At 48.6% G+C, this 20598-nt stretch overlaps 1 protein-coding gene across 3 annotated transcripts in view; it reads left to right on the top strand.

The window, feature by feature from the left end:
* The window catches only part of STK39 (serine/threonine kinase 39), a 673740-nt gene that overhangs the window by 211520 nt on the left and 441622 nt on the right, over positions 1-20598 (top strand). For all 3 annotated transcript variants that reach the window (XM_073633992.1, XM_073633991.1, XM_073633993.1), the window contains exon 4: positions 13981-14122. In XM_073633992.1, the coding sequence (XP_073490093.1) occupies positions 13981-14122 (142 nt within the window). The remainder of the gene's footprint in view (positions 1-13980; positions 14123-20598) is intronic.

Below are 20598 nucleotides of genomic sequence, written 5' to 3'. Positions count from 1 at the left end.
GTTCCGAAAGAACGCTGGATGCAGGACAGGCCAGTAGCTCAACTGCATACTGTGCAAGCTCTGGCCAGTGATCCATCCTCAAGACCCAGTAACCCAGAGGATTTTCGGTGGGAAAGGTGTCCAAGTCAGATCTTGCCCCAGGTATTCCTGCACCATGTAAAACAGACGCTGGCGATGGTTGCTGGAACCGATCATACCTTGGGGCTGCGGACTAAAAAATTGAACGCATCGGTCAGACGGCCACCTTCTCCACCACTCCTTCTTTGATTGACCGAAGCCTCAGCAACACGTTGTCCAGAAACAGGAGTTTGTAACCTCCCAGTTTCTGGGAACGCATTGCACAGACCTTTCTGCAAGGCCTCCCGAAGATGTTTCATCCTCTGCTCCCTCTGCGACGGCAAGATAAGGTCTGCAACCTTACCCTTGTAACGTGGATCAAGGAGGGTTGCCAGCCAGTATTGGTCCTTCTCCTTGATACCACGAATACGAGGATCCTTACACAGGCTTTGCAGGATCAGGGAGGCCATGCAGCGTACGTTTGCTGAGGCATTCGGTCCAGAGTCCTCTGGGTCACTAAGGACGACATGGTCCACAGCCACCTCCTCCCAGCCATGTACAAGTCCATGTGTTTCTTGGGACTGATCCCTTAAAGACTGCTGCTGATGCTGAGTGCCAGGCTCCACCTCCATACTGACACAATCCTCCTCGTCCTCTTCCTGTGTGATCGGCGGGCACGCCGGAACACTGTCTGGATAAAGGGGGCCTTGAGAGCTAAGGAAGTCCTCCTCTTCCTGCCTCTGTTCTGCCTCTGTCCATTATTCCACGCAGTGTGTGCTCCAACAGGTGGACAAGGGGGACAGTGTCACTGATGCATGCACTGTCACTGCTCACCATCCTCGTGGCCTCCTCAAATGGTGACAGGACAGTGCATGCATCCCTGATCATGGCCCACTGGCGTGGGGAAAAAAAAACAAGCTCCCCTGACCCTGTCCTGGTGCCATAGTCACACAGGTACTCATTGATGGCCCTCTGCTGTGTGTGCAGCCGCTGCAGCATTGCCAACGTTGAGTTCCAACTGGTGGGCATGTCACAGATTAGGCGGTTCTTGGGCAGGTTAAACTCCTTTTGGAGGTCTGCCAGCCGAGCACTGGCATTATATGACTGGCGGAAATGCACACAGACTTTGCTGGCCTGCCTCAGGACATCCTGTAAGCCCGGGTACCTGCCCTAAAACCGCTGCACCACCAAGTTAAGGACGTGAGCCAAACAGGGCACATGGGTCATTTGTCCTTGTCGGAGGGCAGAGAGGTGGTTGGTGCCATTGTCGCAAACCACCATTCCTGCCTTAAGTTGGCGTGGCGTCAACCACCTCTGAACCTACCCCTGCAGAGCTGACAGAACCTCTGCCCCAGTGTGGCTCCTGTCCCCCAAGCACACCAGCTCAAGCACCGCATGGCATCTTTTGGCCTGCATACTTGCGTAGCCCCTTGGACGGCTACGGAGCACCGCTGGTTCCGAGGACAAAGCACATAAAGAGGCCATGGAGGAAGAAGAAGAGGAGGGGGTGGAGGAGAGAGGTGTGTCACAATCATTAGTAGTGGAATTTTGGAGGCGTGGTGGCGGAACAACCTCCAACACTACTGCACCTTGTCCTGCATCCTTCCCAGCTGCCAGCAGAGTCACCCAATGCACAGTGAAACTTAGGTAACGTCCCTGTCCGTGCCTGCTGGACCATGAGTCAGCGGTAATATGCACCTTACCGCTGACCGCCCTGTCCAGCGAGGCATGGACATTGCCTTCCACATGCCGGTAGAGAGCCGGAATCGCCTTCCGTGAGAAAAAGTGGCGTTAGGGTACCTGCCACTGAGGAACCGCACATTCCACAAACTCACGGAAGGGGGCAGAGTCTACCAACTGAAAAGGCAGCAGTTGAAGTGCTAGCAATTTTGCCAAGCTAGCATTCAACCGTTGGCCATGTGGATGGCTGGGAGCAAACTTCTTTCGGCGGTGCAGCAGCTGGGGCAGGAAAATTTGCCTGGTACAATCTGACATCGGTGTACCGAAAGCAGATTGCCCACAAGTACTTGGCTGTGACACACCTAATTCTACACCTTCATTCCTCTCAGTGCAGGTCTCAGAGAGGACTGAAGGTATAGTGGGGTTGGAGATCTCAGCTGATGAGGAGCAAGGAGAGGTCCTCTTTGTTCTTTGGTGTGGGTCTTTTAGATACGCTTGCCAACGAACTGCATGGCAGGTCAAGCATATGGTGCCCAAGTGGGAGATGTTTTGGCCACGCGAGATACGCTTGAGACATATGTTGCATATAGCAGCGGTGCGATCTGATGCACTCATCTCAAAAAAGGCCCACACCAAAGAACTTTTGGAATAACGTGCAGAGACAGCAGCGCCCTGCACATGCGGAGCTTTGGGGTGTGATGCAGTCAGTGTGCTGCCCTTAGGCTGGCCCCTGGAGGGCATCCTGCCTCGTTGGTGATGTGCCTCCTCCTCCTCCTCCTCTCTCCTATCAGGCACCCACGTTGAGTCAGTGACATCATCATCCCCTCCCTCCTCATCACTGGAGCAAACCTGGCAGTATGCTGCAGCAGGGGAAGCATGACTGCCAGATTGTTGTCCTTCTTGGGCACCCCCTCTGTCCGTGCTCATGTTACTGCCTTTATCTAGCTCAGTATCATCATCAGAGCCTTCTAAACGTTGGGCATCCTCCTGGAGCATGTACCCAACACTGTGGTCAAACAGTTCGAGGGACTCCTCAGGAGGACATGGTGGGGCTAGGGAAGGAGTCACTGATGCCATTAAGCCGAGGGAAGAGGCCGTGTTAGCAGCTGCTTTGCCAGATAAAGTACCCTGAGCATGGGTGAGAGAGGATGAGGAGGATGAGGACGGCTTAGTCATCCACTCGACCAAGTCTTCTGCATGTTGCGGCTCAACACGGCCAGCTGCCGAAAAAAAGGCCAAGCGTGTCCCAGGGCCACGTGCTGATGAGGATGCACCGTCTCCACGACCAGCACTGTTGCCTCTAGACACAGAGCCTGCTTGCCCTCTTTTATTGGCTTGTGACTGTCTGCCTCTCCTTGTTGGCCTTCCAGACATACTAATGGCCTGTAGCTGCACTAAGCTGGGATATATATATATATATATATATATACTGATACTGCAGCTAGCAAAATCATCAATCTGCCTGCCTGTAGTATGAGAACACCACCAACCTTCTACAGGTAGCTTTAGCTGAACACTGTACAGACCTCGCAAAAAACTAACTTGTAGCTTATTTAGCTGCCTGCGGTAGTGATAGGATCAGGAAAACACCACCAACCTTCTACAGGTAGCTTTAGCTGAACACTGTGAAGAGCTCGCAAAAAAATAACTTGTAGCTTATTTAGCTGCCTGCGGTAGTGATAGGATCAGGAAAACACCACCAACCTTCTACAGGTAGCTTTAGTTGAACACTGTACAGAGCTCGCAAAAAAATAACTTGTAGCTTATTTAGCAGCCTGCGGTAGTGATAGGATCAGGAAAACACCACCAACCTTCTACAGGTAGCTTTAGCTGAACACTGTGCAGAGCTCACAAAAAACTAACTTGTAGCTTATTTAGCTGCCTGCGGTAGTGATAGGATCAGGAAAACACCACCAACCTTCTACAGGTAGCTTTAGGTGAACACTGTGCAGAGCTTGCAAAAAACTAACTTGTAGCTTATTTAGCTGCCTGTGGTAGTGATAGGATCAGGAAAACACCACCAACCTTCTACAGGTAGCTTTAGCTGAACACTGTGCAGAGCTCGCAAAAAAATAACTTGTATCTTATTTAGCTGCCTGCGGTAGTGATAGGATCAGGAAAACACCACCAACCTTCTACAGGTAGCTTTAGCTGAACACTGTGCAGAGCTCGCACTACACTAACTTGTAGTTTTAGCTTAACACTGTGCAGAGCTCGCAAAAAAATAACTTGTAGCTTATTTCACTGCCTGCGGTAGTGATAGGATCAGGAAAACACCACCAACCTTCTACAGGTAGCTTTAGCTGAACACTGTGCAGATGTCACGGACTATACTCACCGAGGCCGAGATGCCGAGAGCGGCTCGCCCTTACGACCACGCGCACCCGACCCCTGAAAGTGATACAGGGAGCTGGGGGCACGCGGAGGCACGGGCTTCCGGATGTGGCGGAACTCCCGAAGGGCCCGAAGGAAGTCCGTGTAGCCGTTGGGCACTGGAGAAGCTGCAAGACAAGTGGTTAACTAGAATTGAGGTATCAGGTCGGGCAAGTCCGTTATTCAGGCAGAGATCAGGACCGGGGTATCAGGCAAGAGCAAGTCCGTTTAACAGGCAGAGATCAGGGGTATCAGGCAGGCAGAGAGTAATCCGTTTAACAGGCAGAGGTCAGGGGTATCAGGCAGGCAGAGAGTAATCCGTTTAACAGGCAGAGGTCAGGGGTATCAGGCAGGCAGAGAGTAATCCGTTTAACAGGCAGAGGTCAGGGGTATCAGGCAGGCAGAGAGTAATCCGTTTCACAGGCAGAGATCAGCACAGGGAATACTTATATAAGGCAGGGAATATCAGGTACAGAGGACAGGGCACAGCTGACGACAAACCAGCAACCCGACTGGGTGCTGGAGTCGTCAGATGTAGCCCTCCGGCGAGCGCGTCAGCGTGACGCACCGCCGGGCACCCGCACGGCCACGGCGCGCACACGGGGACCGCCGTGCACCCGCGCGCCGCACCATTGGGCCGCGAACGGGTGTACGGCGCAGCGTGAGTCCTCCGCGCATGCGCCGTGGAGCCCGGCGGACGGAGGCGGCTTGTGCCTCCTGACAGTGCCCCCCTCCTAAGGGCGGACACTGGACGCCCAGACCAGACATCACCTCCGGATGGTCTCGGGGGAAAGCTTGAATTAAGCGTGGTGCATGTAGGTTCTTTGCGGGTTCCCAAGAGTTGTCCTCAGGTGGATAACCCTTCCACTGGATCAGATACTGCAGTTGTCTGCCCTTCTTCCTACAGTTAAGGATGGACTCCACCTCAAACTCATTTTCTCCATCCACCCTAACTGGTGGCGGAGGCAGTTCCCCTCTTTCCGGAAAGGTGTTGTCCACCACGGGCTTCAGTAAGGACACGTGGAAGACAGGGTGGATTCTGTAAGTCTTTGGTAATGCTAGCTCCATAGCCACAGGGTTGATAATCCTTTTGATGGGGAAAGGACCAATGAACTTGGGCCCCAATTTCCGCGAAGGCACAGATAGTTTAAGGTTGGTAGTGGATAACCAGACCTCCTCTCCTAGTTTAAAGGTTGGATTCTCCCTCCTGCCCCGATCATACTGCTCCTTGTAATCCGTTTGAGCCCTTTGCAACATGACTTGAATCCTCTGTAAATTCGCTTGTAAAGAGGCTATTCTGTCATGCACTGCAGGGACAGCTATCTCAGGAACATCGTTGGACAGAAAGGTGGGATGGAATCCACAATTTGCCCAGAAAGGCGTTTGATTGGTAGCAGCGTGCACAGAATTGTTATACGCGAACTCTGCGTATGGGAGAAGGCTTGCCCAATCATCTTGAGATCCCGAGCAGAAACACCGCAGATATTGCTCTAGAGTCTGGTTCGTCCTCTCCGTTTGGCCGTTACTCTGAGGGTGGTAAGCTGATGAGAGGCAGACTTTGATATTTAAGGCTTTGCAGAGCTCCCTCCAAAATTTGGACGTAAATTGTACACCCCTGTCTGATACGATGTTCTTTGGTACTCCATGGAGCCTGATGATTTCCTTTAGAAAAATATTGGCAGTCTCTAGGGCCGAAGGGGTGCCCTTCATGGGCAAAAAATGGGCCATCTTGGAGAGACGGTCAACCACGACAAAAATAGTGGTAAAACCCCCTGAGACTGGCAGGTCCACTATGAAATCCATGGAGACGTCAGACCATGGCCGTTCGGGGATAGGTAGAGGTTTTAGTAAACCCCAAGACTTGGCATTTCGACCCTTGTTCCGCTGACACAGAGGGCAGGATGCCACATATTCCTTGCAATCCCGTCTCCACCCAGGCCACCAAAAGGAACGAGAGACCAGCTCGGACGTCTTCCTTACTCCAAAGTGCCCTGCGAGTTTATGGTCATGGCACATCTTAAGGGTTAGCGACCGTGTCTCCCGAGGTACAAAAATTTTCCCACGGATCCAAAAAAAATTACCATTTCTTTCCAAGGATTGCACCTCTGGTTCCATGCAAGAGTTGGATGATGATTTGATGGATGACATCAAATCCACTTGTGTCACCCCAAGGAAGTTTTGAGAGGAGAGGATTGTACCAGGTTCTGAAGTTTGGGACTCTACTGAGAACATCCGTGAGAGTGCGTCTGCCTTTCCGTTCTTTGAGCCAGGTCTATAGGATATGTGGAAGTTGAAGCGAGAGAAAAAGAGAGCCCAGCGGGCTTGTCTAGGTTTTAGTCGTTTTGCTGTCCGTAAGTATTCAAGGTTTTTATGATCTGTAAAGATCATTACTGGATGTAATGCGCCTTCGAGCAGATACCTCCATTCTTCTAGAGCGAATTTTATGGCCAGCAGCTCCCTGTCACCCACGTCGTAGTTTAACTCTGGCGGGCTGAGTTTCCGGGAAGCGAATGCAACGGGGTGAAGGATGGCTTTGGGCCCTTGTCTTTGTGAGAGAATTGCTCCTGTTGCAACTTCCGAGGCGTCCACCTCTAGAACAAATGGCTGAGAAGGATCGGGATGGCGAAGAATTGGAGCCGAACTAAACAGGTCTTTTAATTTCAAAAAGGCCTCTTGTGCAGCCTCACTCCACCGGAAAGAACTGTGCTGACGGGTTAGCTGGGTAATAGGTGCTACAATGGTCGAGAATCCGATAATAAACTTCCGATAAAAGTTAGCAAATCCTATGAATCGTTGGACCCCTTTTTTATCGGATGGAGCTGGCCAATCTTGGATGGCTTGAATCTTTTGGGGATCCATTGCGATCCCGTCGGCTGATATGATGAACCCCAGGAATTGTACCACTGACCTCTCGAATTCGCACTTCTCCACTTTCAAATAAAGCTTGTGCTGTTTTAATATGGTAAGGACTCTTTTGACATGCCTCTTGTGTAGCTCAATCGTGGAAGAGAAAATGAGTATGTCATCTAGATAGACAACAAGGAAGTCATCCAGGTATTCTCGGAATATGTCGTTAACTAGGTGCTGAAAGGTGGCTGGAGCATTGCATAGCCCGAATGGCATCACCAGGTACTCGAAGTGTCCAAACCTGGACCTGAACGCTGTCTTCCATTCATCCCCGGCTCTGATTCTAACAAGGTTATAGGCACCCCGCAGGTCTAATTTGGAAAAGACCTTGGCAGATCGGAATCGTTGGAAAAGCTCCGGGATGAGTGGTAGTGGGTACCTGTTCTTGATGGTGATATTGTTAAGCTGCCGGTAGTCCACACAAGGTCTAAGGGACCCATCCTTCTTCCCGACAAAGAATATCCCTGCTCCAGCAGGTGAGGATGAGGGACGGATAAAACCCTTTTTCAGGTTCTCATCGATGTACTGTCTGAGCGCCTCCAGTTCAGTCTCGGAGAGAGGGAATATACGACCGAACGGAATCACTGATCCCGGCAACAGGTCGATCGGACAGTCATAAGGCCGATGAGGTGGTAAGCGGTCGGCCATTTGTTTATTAAAGACCTCTTGGAACTCCAAATATTCAGAGGGAATCTGCTGAAGTTTGTCTGACGAGGTAGTAACCGTAGCACAAACCTTCGGAGTTAAAGGGAGGCAATGCTCAGAGCAGTATGGAGAGGAGAAGGACACCACCTTGGTGCTCCATTGGATCTGCGGATCATGAGCTTGTAACCAGGGCAGACCGAGGATGACTGGGAAGATGGGAGAATGGATGAGGTCGAGCCGTAGGAGTTCCTGATGCCCGGAGTCGGTGGTTACTAGGATAGGCTGGGTCTCCTGGGTGATTGGACCCGAACTTGGAAGAGACCCATCAGCTAGATGCACTTGTAGACCTTGGGCCTTTGTTTGCAAGGGAATACGGAGGCTGCGAGCCAAAGCTGCATCCATGAAGCAACTACAAGCCCCAGAATCAATGATGGCGGGTAGGCGAGACTCCCCTTCCGGTAGCTGCAAGGAAACAGACAACATCACATAAGACTTTGGAGCATCATTATCTTGGTAATTCATCAATCTAGGCTGAAGGAACTTACTGGGCCTTATTGGACAACTGCGCAGGAAGTGTCCCGCTCCCCCGCAGTACAGACACAGATTGGACTGCCGTCTGCGTTGCCTCTCTTCCGAAGTTAGCGGGGCCCGGACCAGGCCTAGCTGCATGGGCTCAGCTTCAGGAGGTGTGGTGGAAGATGGTGACGGCATCGATGGGGCTTTGAATGGCGTCCACGTAGGGCGTGGACCCTGAAACCGCTCCGAGCGGCGTTCTCGCAAGCGCCTGTCCAGTTTCGTGGCTGCCTGAATGAGCTCTTCCAAGGTCTCCGGAGTCTCCATTCTGGCTAACTCGTCTTTGAGGAGTTCAGACAAGCCTTGACGGTACTGGTAGTGAAGAGCCGGCTCGTTCCAATTCGTGTCGGCCGCCCATTTACGGAACTCTACCGTATAATCTTCGATGGGTCTCCTTCCTTGGGACAAGTGGTGTAGAATGGCTTCAGCGGTAGCCTTCCGTTGTGGGTCGTCATAAAGTTTGGACATACCCTCGAAGAAGGTATCTATGGAATTTAACACAGGACTTCCCTGTTCCATTAAGCCGTGGGCCCAAGCCTGAGGTTCTTCTGACAGCAGCGAGATAGCAAAACCCACCTTGACGATCTCTGATGCAAATGTCCGGGGCTGGAGGGCAAAATAAAGAGAACATGCGTTCTTAAAAGCTCTGAATTTTTTACGGTCCCCGGAGAACCGTTCGGGCGTAGGGACCCTAGGCTCAGGAAGCGCCATGACAACTGTAGGGCTGGCGGCGGCCTGGGGAAGCGGACCTTCATTGCTGGGTGCCGGAACTGCAGCGGCAGGGGGAAGTACTCCAGTAATCTGTTGGAGGCGGTTGTCCATCTGAGTATACCCCTCCTGTAACTTCTGGACTGAGTCGGCCAAAGTGGAGACCTGTTGACATAGGATCTCCAAAGGAGAGCGCGCTCTGTCAGCCTCGGACATCTGGTTGGTTTGTACTGTCACGGACTATACTCACCGAGGCCGAGATGCCGAGAGCGGCTCGCCCTTACGACCACGCGCACCCGACCCCTGAAAGTGATACAGGGAGCTGGGGGCACGCGGAGGCACGGGCTTCCGGATGTGGCGGAACTCCCGAAGGGCCCGAAGGAAGTCCGTGTAGCTGTTGGGCACTGGAGAAGCTGCAAGACAAGTGGTTAACTAGAATTGAGGTATCAGGTCGGGCAAGTCCGTTATTCAGGCAGAGATCAGGACCGGGGTATCAGGCAAGAGCAAGTCCGTTTAACAGGCAGAGATCAGGGGTATCAGGCAGGCAGAGAGTAATCCGTTTAACAGGCAGAGGTCAGGGGTATCAGGCAGGCAGAGAGTAATCCGTTTAACAGGCAGAGGTCAGGGGTATCAGGCAGGCAGAGAGTAATCCGTTTAACAGGCAGAGGTCAGGGGTATCAGGCAGGCAGAGAGTAATCCGTTTCACAGGCAGAGATCAGCACAGGGAATACTTATATAAGGCAGGGAATATCAGGTACAGAGGACAGGGCACAGCTGACGACAAACCAGCAACCCGACTGGGTGCTGGAGTCGTCAGATGTAGCCCTCCGGCGAGCGCGTCAGCGTGACGCACCGCCGGGCACCCGCACGGCCACGGCGCGCACACGGGGACCGCCGTGCACCCGCGCGCGCCGCACCATTGGGCCGCGAACGGGTGTACGGCGCAGCGTGAGTCCTCCGCGCATGCGCCGTGGAGCCCGGCGGACGGAGGCGGCTTGTGCCTCCTGACAGCAGAGCTCGCACTACACTAACTTGTAGTTTTAGCTGAACACTGTGCAGAGCTCGCAAAAAAATAACTTATAGCTTATTTAGCTGCCTGCGGTAGTGATAGGATCAGAAAAACACCACCAACCTTCTACAGGTAGCTTTAGGTGAACACTGTGCAGAGCGCACAAAAAAATAACTTGTAGCTTATTTAGCTGCCTGCGGTAGTGATAGGATCAGAAAAACACCACCAACCTTCTACAGGTAGCTTTAGGTGAACACTGTGCAGAGCTCGCAAAAAACTAACTTGTAGCTTATTTAGCTGCCTGCGGTAGTGATAGGATCAGGAAAACATCACCAACCTTCTACAGGTAGCTTTAGCTGAACACTGTGCAGAGCTCGCACTACACTAACTTGTAGTTTTAGCTGAACACTGTGAGGAGGACGCACTACACTAACTTGTAGCTTTAGCTGAACACTGTGAGGAGGACGCACTACAGTAACTTGTAGCTTTAGCTGAACACTGTGCAGAGGTCACACTACACTAACTTGTAGTTTTAGCTGAACACTGTGAGGAGGACGCACTACACTAACTTGTAGCTTTAGCTGAACACTGTGCAGAGGTCGCACTACACTAACTTGTAGTTTTAGCTGAACACTGTGAGGAGGACGGACTACACTAAATTGTAGCTTTAGCTGAACACTGTGAGGAGGATGCACTACCCTAACTTGTAGCTTTAGCTGAACACTGTGCAGAGGTCACACTAAACTAACTTGTAGCTTTAGCTGAACACTGTGAGGAGGACGCACTACACTAGCTTGTACTTTTAGCTGAACACTGTGCAGAGGTCACACTAAACTAACTTGTAGCTTTAACTGAACACTGTGAGGAGGACGCACTACACTAACTGTAAATAGTCTAGCTGCCTGACTGTGGTACTAATAGGATCAAAAGAACACCAGCAATTTTCTTCAGGTAATTTTAAACACTGTAACAAGACAAGCCTGCCTGTCAGTAGGAAGATAACAGAAACGGATCTAGCTAAACTGAATACAGTGTATATATATATAACTCACCGACTGTCTTGCCTAATCTATCTAACTTAAATCAAATGACACTGTCTCTCTGTCTATCTCTTTCAATGCCTGAACACACACTACACAGGGCCGCCGTGCAGGCGGCCTTATAAAGTGTGGGGCGTGTACTAAATCCCCTGAGCCATAATTGGCCAAAGCCTCCTTGGCTTTGGCCAATTACGGCTCTCTGTTCAGATGGCACTGTGATTGGCCAAGCATGTGGGTCATAGTGCATGCTTGGCCAATCATCAGCCAGCAATGCACTGCGATGCCGCAGTGAATTATGGGACGTGACGCACCACACGAATTTGGCGTGAATGGCCCATATCGTTCGCAATTCGGCGAACGGGCGAACAGACGATGCTCGAGTCGAATATGGGTTTGACTCGAACACAAAGCTCATCCCTACTTACCAACCAGCCAGCGACCAACCGAATTGACCTGTCTAACAATATGGGTTAAGAACAGTAGTTTAGTCTGTACACATTTGCAAATACATGCGTAAGATACAGGCCCAGTCTAGGCACCCTGTTTTCTGTAGTCCCTAACCCTGACTTCTGGGACTCCACAATAGGAGCATTTTTATGGATAAGTGAGGACAGGTGGCCTTCCAGGAGCCCACCTCTCCTTAAAGATACAGGGGCACACTGAACACCCAACACATAGCACTATGGCAGCAAAGATGTCAGTGCATTGCCTGAACAAAATAAAAACAAAATACAAACAAGTGCCCACTGCCCCCACCTATAACTGTTCTGTTGCAGCAAGGAGCCCTGGAAGGGCGACATATATCAAACAAATACAAGGAGATACTGTCCTTCAGGCTTCAGGCTGTCCTTCAGGCATCAGTGGGAGTAAACATTACCCCATCATTGGTTTTAGCAGGAGGAGTAGTGCCACATGGTTGGTATCAGCGGGAGGAATAATGCCCCATTGATGGTGCAAGTGGGAGGAATAGTGCCCCATTATTGGTCTTAGCAGTAGGAATAGGGCCCATGCTATGGTGTCAGTGGTAGGAATAGTGCCCCAGTAATGGTGTCAGTGGGAGGAATGGTGTCTCATCATTAGTGTCATTTGGAGGAATTGTGTCCCAAGGACTGGATAGAGGCAAGCAAAGGGACTCAGTTTGGAGACCACTGCTCTAAATAATAATGAAAAAACTTCTGCAAGCATAAAGAACATACACCTAGAGGTGCACAATCAAAGACCTACTTGTCCCTCCTGACATGGCCAAATACTGTCTGGATCTGACAGGCAAAGCTGTGACACTTCCAGGTAGTGTTGGTGTTTGCTGCTATGTTCTATATGCCAATGCATTCTTTTTAGCCAATCACTATAATGAGTATTTTCTTTGGCTAATAGGAATGTGCTGAATGCAAGAAGGTGCAGGTGAGCTTTAGCAGGAAATCTAAAGCTATACCTGTAAGAATAGCCTGGGTCTGCAGACAATCTAAGGTACTTATACTAGTAGTATTTTTAAAATAAATTTAAAGGGTATGTCCAGCCAAGAAGGAATGTAACTAACAAAGTCGTTTTCTGTTTTGGCAGCCATAATGTTAATTAGTTATAACAATCCTGAGGACACTCAGTCTCAGGATCAGGAACTAGGAAAAAGAAAAACCTAGGAAATGAGGTATCCTGGATGGTGGACCTCTATAGGGGGAAGTAAAGATTGGGGGGGAAGTGAGGGAAAAAAATGACTGGAGAGGGAGAAGAAGGGGCTCTGGAAAACTAATGGGGAGAGAAGTGGAAAGAGAAGGGAGGAGGAAAGGGAGCGTAGGAGAAAAGGTAGGTAGGGAAGGGAAAAGAAGGGGCAGCTCACTGAAGTTGAGTCTGAATTTCTAAGGTCAATAAACTACTGAGATTTTTTTTTATACCTTTGAAAAGTTTGAGGAGAAGGGTTAGAACCTCCATCAGATTTTGCTGCTATCCAGGGCTCTGTTAGAGAGATTTCCTCAAAGGTACTGACTTGATCACAATAGTTTCACCACACAGGAAGTGAGGGGAAAATCTCCCAACAGCAACATTTTTACATGTGAATTTCAGTGGACGTTGCTTCTTATGCATTTTCATTATATATATATATATATATATATATATATATATATATATATATATATATATATATGCAAAGAAAAAGTTGGCCCAGTTTATGACAGGTTGAGTTTAAGCCTCTCTGATTTAGTAACCGATAGTTGAAATCAAGGTGATGTCAGAAGACCTGATATAGATAGTTGTGTGTCAGCCAAACAACTAGTATTTTCAGAAGGTGGCTGGATAAGATCACTGTTTCTCCAAAGTTTTTCATGCTTTGAATATAATCTTAGCAATTAATCAAAGGGCCTAAGGGTGACCATAGACAGGCAGATGCCTTCTGATAATGGTGGGTCTATCTACAATTGGAACAGGCCCTTCCACAGTTTATTCTGCCTGATGGATAGAAACAGCACACACCCTTCCTCCTCATTCTCTCTAGGACTGGTCTTATTGCATCCAGATTTGAAAGTTGGAAACTGTCTTTGAGATGTAAAGAGTATTTTTTGTTGAAGGAAGTGATTTTTGCCCCAATTGGAGTCCTAAAAAGCCCAAACCTTGTCTGAGGGTCACATTGGGGTGGTATAAGGATATCTATGTCCACCTAAAGTTCAGTCACTAGAGGGCTTTTGGACATGTGGGCACAATCCAACCACACTAAGATTACCATCAGACGTTAACAGACTGTCCACCAGATCATCAATTTTCTAGCACTAGAGTGTGTCAGGGAAGACTTGGAGATATACAGACATTCTCCAGCATGGTCATAAATAGTAGAAAGGGTAAATAAACACTATTGAATATCCACAGGAATTCGATGTTGATCGGAGAGGTAAGTATGAAGAGTCTTCTATTGCAGGATGTTTTTAGTAGAATTTATTTTCAAGCGACATTTGATTTAAAATGATATGTCATTCAGATTAGAATTGCATTTCTTTTCAGGTTCAATGCTGGATATAATAAAGCACGTTGTTGGCAGAGGGGAACATAAGAGTGGAGTGTTAGAAGAACCAATTATTGCAACAATACTTAAAGAAGTTTTGGAAGGCTTAGATTATCTTCATAGAAATGGTCAAATTCACAGGTATGTTGAAATCTTTCTATTTTGACAAGTTAAAGTGATTGTAAAGGAAATAGAAAAAAAAATAACAAAAAAAAACTTACTTACCTATCTGTGCAATGGAAATGCACAGAGCAGCCCTGAATCTCCTGTTCTCGGATCCCCCACCGGGGCTTTTGGCTCCTCCTCTCTGTCCAGTGCCCCCATGGGTGCATGCTCTCTCCAAGCCCCGCTACTGCATCCATTGACACAGACAGCAGGACTTGGCCTCGCCTCTTGCTGCCTTATCACTGACTTTGATTGCCACCACTGGGAACCAGTGGCTCCCGGTGCCCCAGCAAAGCCAGTGAGACACGGAAGTGAGGAAAGCTACAGATGTGCACAGCGCTGGATCGAATAAGAGCTCAGGTAAGTTTAAGGGGGGATAAGTGGCCAAATTAGATCCCTAAACATTTTTTTATCTTAATACAAGGAATGCATTGAAGGTAAAAAATGATTGGGATTTAGAAACACTTTAACACTGTGTTATGTGAAGTAAATTAAATCAAATAACCAATGTCTGTAGGAGAGGGTGATGAATAGTGAATCTAATAAAGAAGCACGCCACTTCAAAATGTGTCATCCATTCCTGAAGAGCATTCTGTGGTCTCTCCTGGTCCTTTCTTTCTTTAGACATCACCGCTTGATCGGGAGCTTAAAACACTTCTGGTTGGTGGCTTCCGGTGACACCATCTCCAAGTTCCTGTAACTGCCACAGTGCGGCCATGTTGTTGGTGGTTGTCTCTACTGCACAGCATGATCATCATATTGCTGTTCCTTTTCCCCTTTCCCCTTTTGGAATCGGCAGTTGCCAGACTGTTTGGCCACCAAGATGGCTATGCCTTTATCCTTCTGGGGGACACCATATCACACCAAGTACAGCATCAGTCTGTATGTGGATTGGAACTCTGAGCCCACTTGGTTATATTTTACCAGTGACTAATAAACATTGGAACACTATTCCTTGCAGCATATGGTAACTTTCTTTTTGTACAAGGGTTATATGATCACCAGTCCCCCAGTGCACCTTGAAGCACTATCTTTTGTTTCCTTATAGTACAGTAAGTGAATGTTGTCATGCTAGGACAGGAAGAGTGCTAACGGCAGCTTCCCCATTTGAAAATAAGATCTGAAAAAAAAGAATACGCTCACCACGTGCAAGGGCTGACATGTATACAATTTTTATTCTTGGGTTTGGATATGATTAAAAGTGAACTCGTAATTGTATGTGCCCACACTGATCAATGAGAATACTTTAAGGCTTCTGTCTTTCAGAACTGCATCCCGGAAATTTAAGCCCAAATTTTTGTCTGAATTCGGACCTGAAACGGACCAAAAGACGCACAGGACTCCTGTGCAATTTGCATCAGAGCTGCTGCGGAGATGTGTGAACTGACTCCATAGAGAGCCGGTCACAATCTCCTGCTATGTGAATTGGATGCAGGGAAACTCGCATCCAAGTTGCAGTAGTGTGAACCCAGCCTAAATTTATTTCTAAGCTTTATCTTTTTTTGGTCTTGTATAGTGTGTTGAAGGGCTAGTCCCTCTGTCAACTCTTTACTGCTGTCTGTGCACCCGTTGGGATGACTTACCCACTATTTATACCAGCGACCCATGAATTACACATATAATTTCATTCCTACCTATCAAACTTCTGAAGGTCCTGGAGCACCAGGACAGTTGCATTACCCACAAAATGACTCCATTTTGGAAAGCAAACAGCACAAGGTATATTCTATGAGGCATGGGCTGCAGATAGGTACTCGGGTAATCTAATGGGCTGGAGACAGGTGCTCGGGTAATCTGATGGGCTGCAGATAGGTACTCGGGTACTCTGATGGGCTGGTGACAGGTACTTGGTTATTCTGATGGGCTTTTGACAGGTACTTGGGTACTCCGATGGGCTGTTGACAGGTACTCGGGTACTCAGATGGGCTGGTGACAGGTACACGGGTACTCTGATGGGCTGGTGACAGGTACTCGGGTACTCTAATGGGCTGGTGACAGGTACTCGGGTACTCAGATGGGCTGGTGACAGGTACTCGGGCACTCTGATGGGCTGGTGACAGGTACTCGGGTACTCTGATGGGCTGGTGACAGGTACTCGGGTACTCAGATGGGCTGGTGACACGTACTCGAGTACTCTGATGGGCTGGTGACAGGTACTGGGGTACTCTGATGGGCTGGTGACAGGTACTCGGGTACTCTGATGAGCTGGTGACAGGTACTCAGATGGGCTGTTGACAGGTACTTGGGTACTCTGATGGGCTGGTGACAGGTACTCAGGTACTCTAATGGGCTGGTGACAGGTACTCGGGTAATCTAATGGGCTGATGACAGGTACTCGGGTACTCTGATGGGCTGGTGACAGGTACTCGGGTACTCTAATGGGCTGGCGACAGGTACTCGGGTACTCTGATGGGTTGGTGACAGTTACTCGGTTACTCTTATTTGCTGGTGACAGGTACTTGGGTACTCTGATGGGCTGGTAACAGGTACTCAGATTGGCTGGTGACAGGTACTCGGGTACTCTGATGGGCTGGTGACAGGTACTCGGGTACTCTGATGGGCTGGTGACAGGTACTCAGATGAGCTGGTGACAGGTACTCGGGTACTCTGATGGGCTGGTGACAGGTACTCAGGTACTCTAATGGGCTGGTGACAGGTACTCAGGTACTCTAATGGGCTGGTGACAGGTACTCGGGTACTCTGATGGGCTGGTGACAGGTACTCGGGTACTCTAAAGGGCTGGTGACAGGTACTCAGGTACTCTAATGGGCTGGTGACAGGTACTCGGGTACTCTGATGGGCTGGTGACAGGTACTAGGGTACTCTAATGGGCTGGTGACAGGTACTCAAGTACTCTGATGGGCTGGTGACAGGCCCTCTTTATGGGGGGCAATCAGTGTGTTTGGTGTGTACTGTAGGCAGTACGAGCTGTTATCACAATCCCCTCCTCACACACTGATCATGTCCTTCCCGCCCGGAAGGACAGAGTGTTCCTGCGGACGTCATATGACTATAGGCCGGTAGGGAAGTAGTTAAATAGAAAACTACCTTTAGATCGGTAGACTCGGGTAGTCTGATGGGCTGGTGACAGGTACTTGGGTACTCTAATGGGCTGGTGACAGGTACTCGGGTACTCTGATGGGCTGGTGACAGGTACTCGGGCACTCAGATGGGATGGTGACAGGTACTTGGGTACTCTGATGGGCCAGATGACAGGTACTCGGGTACTCTGATTTGCTAGTGACAGGTACTCGGGTACTCTGATGGTCTGGTGACAGGTACTCGGGTACTCTGATGGGCTGGTGACAGGTACTCGGGCACTCAGATGGGATGGTGACAGGTACTTGGGTACTCTGATGGGCCAGATGACAGGTACTCGGGTACTCTGATTTGCTGGTGACAGGTACTCGGGTACTCTGATGGGCTGGTGATGGGTACTCGGGTACTCTGATGGGCTGGTGACAGGTACTCGGGTACTCTGATTTGCTGGTGACAGGTACTCGGGTACTCTGATTTGCTGGTGACAGGTACTCGGGTACTCTGATGGGCTGGTGACAGGTACTCGGGTACTCTGATGGGCTGGTGACAAGTACTTGGGTACTCTGATGGGCTGGTGACAGGTACTCAGATGGGCTGTTGACAGGTACTCGGTTACTCTGATGGGCTGTTGACAGGTACTCCTGTACTTTAATGGGCTGATGACAGGTACTCGGGTACTCTGATGGGCTGGTGACAGGTACTCGAGTACTCTAATGGGCTGGTGACAGGTCCCGGGGTACTCTGATGGGCTGGTGACAGGTACTTGGGTACTCTTATTTGCTGGTGACAGGTACTTGGGTACTCAGATGGCATGGTGACAGGTACTCAGGCATTCTGATGGGCTGGTTACAGGTACTCAGGTACTCTAATGGGCTGTGACAGGTACTGGGGTACTCTGATGGGCTAGTGACAGGTACTCAGGTACTCAGATGGGCTGGGGACAGGTACTCGGGTACTCTGATGGGCTGGTGACAGGTACTGGGGTACTCTGATGGGCTGTTGACAGGTACTTGGGTACTCTGATGGGCTGTATGACAGGTACTCGGGTACTCTGATGGGCTGGTGACAGGTACTTGGGTACTCTGATTGGCTGGTGACAGGTACTTGGCTACTCTAATGGGCTGGTGACAGATACTCGGGTACTCTAATGGGCTGGTGACAGGTACTTGGGTACTCTGATGGGCCGGATGACAGGTACTCGGGTACTCCTATTTGCTGGTGACAGGTACTTGGGTACTCTGATGGGCTGGTGACAGGTACTCAGGTACTCTGATGGGCTGGTGACAGGTACTCAGGTACTCTAATGGGCTGGTGACAGGCCCTCTTTATGGGGGGGGGGGCAATCAGTGTGTTTGGTGTGTACTGTAGGCGGTAACGAGCTGTTATTGCAATCCCCTCCTCACACACTGATCATGTGTGAGAAGGAGAACCCGGTAACAGCTCGTTACCGCGGTTTGTTGACATTCTGTGACCGGCTGTGATTGGACACAGCTGATTGGGAATTGGCTGTGTCAGGGCGACAAGCCTTGTCCCCGATCGCCACTCTGCGTACCCCACAGGGCGTGCACGAGCGCCATGCACAAAGACAATGCATGTAACTGGTTGTGATTGGACACAGCTAGTCACGTGGTAAAGAGACGATTTTTTATTGTCTCTTTACTCTGATCTGGGATGGGCTGTGTCCCGAGGGACACGCCTCATCCCTGATTCCCGGAGTGGCGAGAAGCAGAGGACGTCATATGACACCCGCCTGGAAGGACAGAGTGTTCCTGCGGACAACATATGACTATAGGCCGGTAGGGAAGTAGTTAAATGGAAAACTACCTTTACATAGATTTTTACTCCAAAAGCATTTTATTAAAATAAATTTGATAAAAATCAAAACATCTGATTTAAATACATTTTTTTTAAAATCATTGTTTTTTATCCACCTTGTGGCACAGTAGTTAGACTATTTTGTGGGTACAAGGACTGAGGCACACGTGTGGTGTATACTGTGGGTGGGCTCAGACTCTAACCACACCCCTCACAGCAATGTACTTATGACCATGTGTTGGTGTGAATTTCAAATATTATTCCCATACTATCCATAATCTTCCAATCACTACCTCCCTGCTATCCCCTAAACTTAATTCTGTGCACTTCACTATTCCTTCTAGAGATATGGTATGGTATGGTAAGGTATAGTAGTTATAACACACTTTGGGGTGGATTTACTAAAGCCGTCATCCAATCATGTGCAAGCAAAAGTGCTGTTTTTCTTAAATTTTCCTTGCACATGATTGGGTATTCTTTACAAATGGAGCTTCATCACATTCATTAAAAGAGAAGTATGTTTTTTTTTTATTCATACTTACCTATGTGGATACAACATCAGACGGATGCTGCATCTGTCCCCCGCCATCTCTGCACTGAGAACCGAGCCACCGAACACCGCCGATTTTTTTCATTTTGGATAGAATAAGGGAGGGTTATAACCCCAGACAGTTTGTTTTTTTTGCCATCTCTGTCCCACTGGGGAGAATTCTTTTCACTTCCTGTCCCATAGCCAAAACAGGAAGTGAGAGGAAATCCCTGCAAATCGAGGGAATCCCTTGGGGCTCCCTCAGAACTAGTGTCCCTATTGGACGATTTCACCCCTATTACTTTTCGGGGGACAACCCAAAATGTGGGATTTTCTTTTTTTTCACTCTGATAACGTTAAACAGGACAAACAGAGAGAGTGAATCAAGGGTACAGACAGCAATAGAAACATAGGTTCTAATCTCTCTCCACTCTATCCAAAACAAAACAAAAAGTTTTGCATTTAGTTATACTTTAAAGCTCATAGATGTGAGTAGGTTCTTAATGGAAAGGCACCATGTCTTGTGAGCTACATTGCTTAATTAGGTGGAGAGCATGACATCACCGCAACGCCTCTTCACCTTTAGGCATGTGCATTTCGTTTCGTTCCGAATCGAAATTCGGACGAATTTTTCATTATTCGGAAATTCGGATGCATCCGAATTTCCGAATGACAAAAGTAAAGAATTTAAACGAATCCGAAAAAAAACGAACGAATTCGAATCGAATTCGAAAACATATTCGAATCGAATTCGAAAACATATTCGAATCGAATTCGAAAACATAATCGAATCGAATTCGAAAACATATTCGAATCGAATTCGAAAACATATTCGAATCGAATTCGAAAACATAATCAAATAAAAAAAAAATAGAAAACGTTTTTCTAAAAAAAACAATAAGGTAGAATATAAAATAATAAAGCAATAGAATATGTATATATATATATATATATATATATATATATATATATATATATATATATATATAACTTTTTTTTTATTATTCTCTTCTATTGTTTTTTATGCTTTTCTTTTCTATTATTTTATATTCTATAATAGTATTTTCAA

Source organism: Aquarana catesbeiana, linkage group LG06 (genome assembly GCF_042186555.1).
Source record: "Aquarana catesbeiana isolate 2022-GZ linkage group LG06, ASM4218655v1, whole genome shotgun sequence".
Classification (NCBI taxonomy): Eukaryota; Metazoa; Chordata; class Amphibia; order Anura; family Ranidae; genus Aquarana; species Aquarana catesbeiana.
This window is presented reverse-complemented; position numbering and strand designations above follow the sequence as displayed.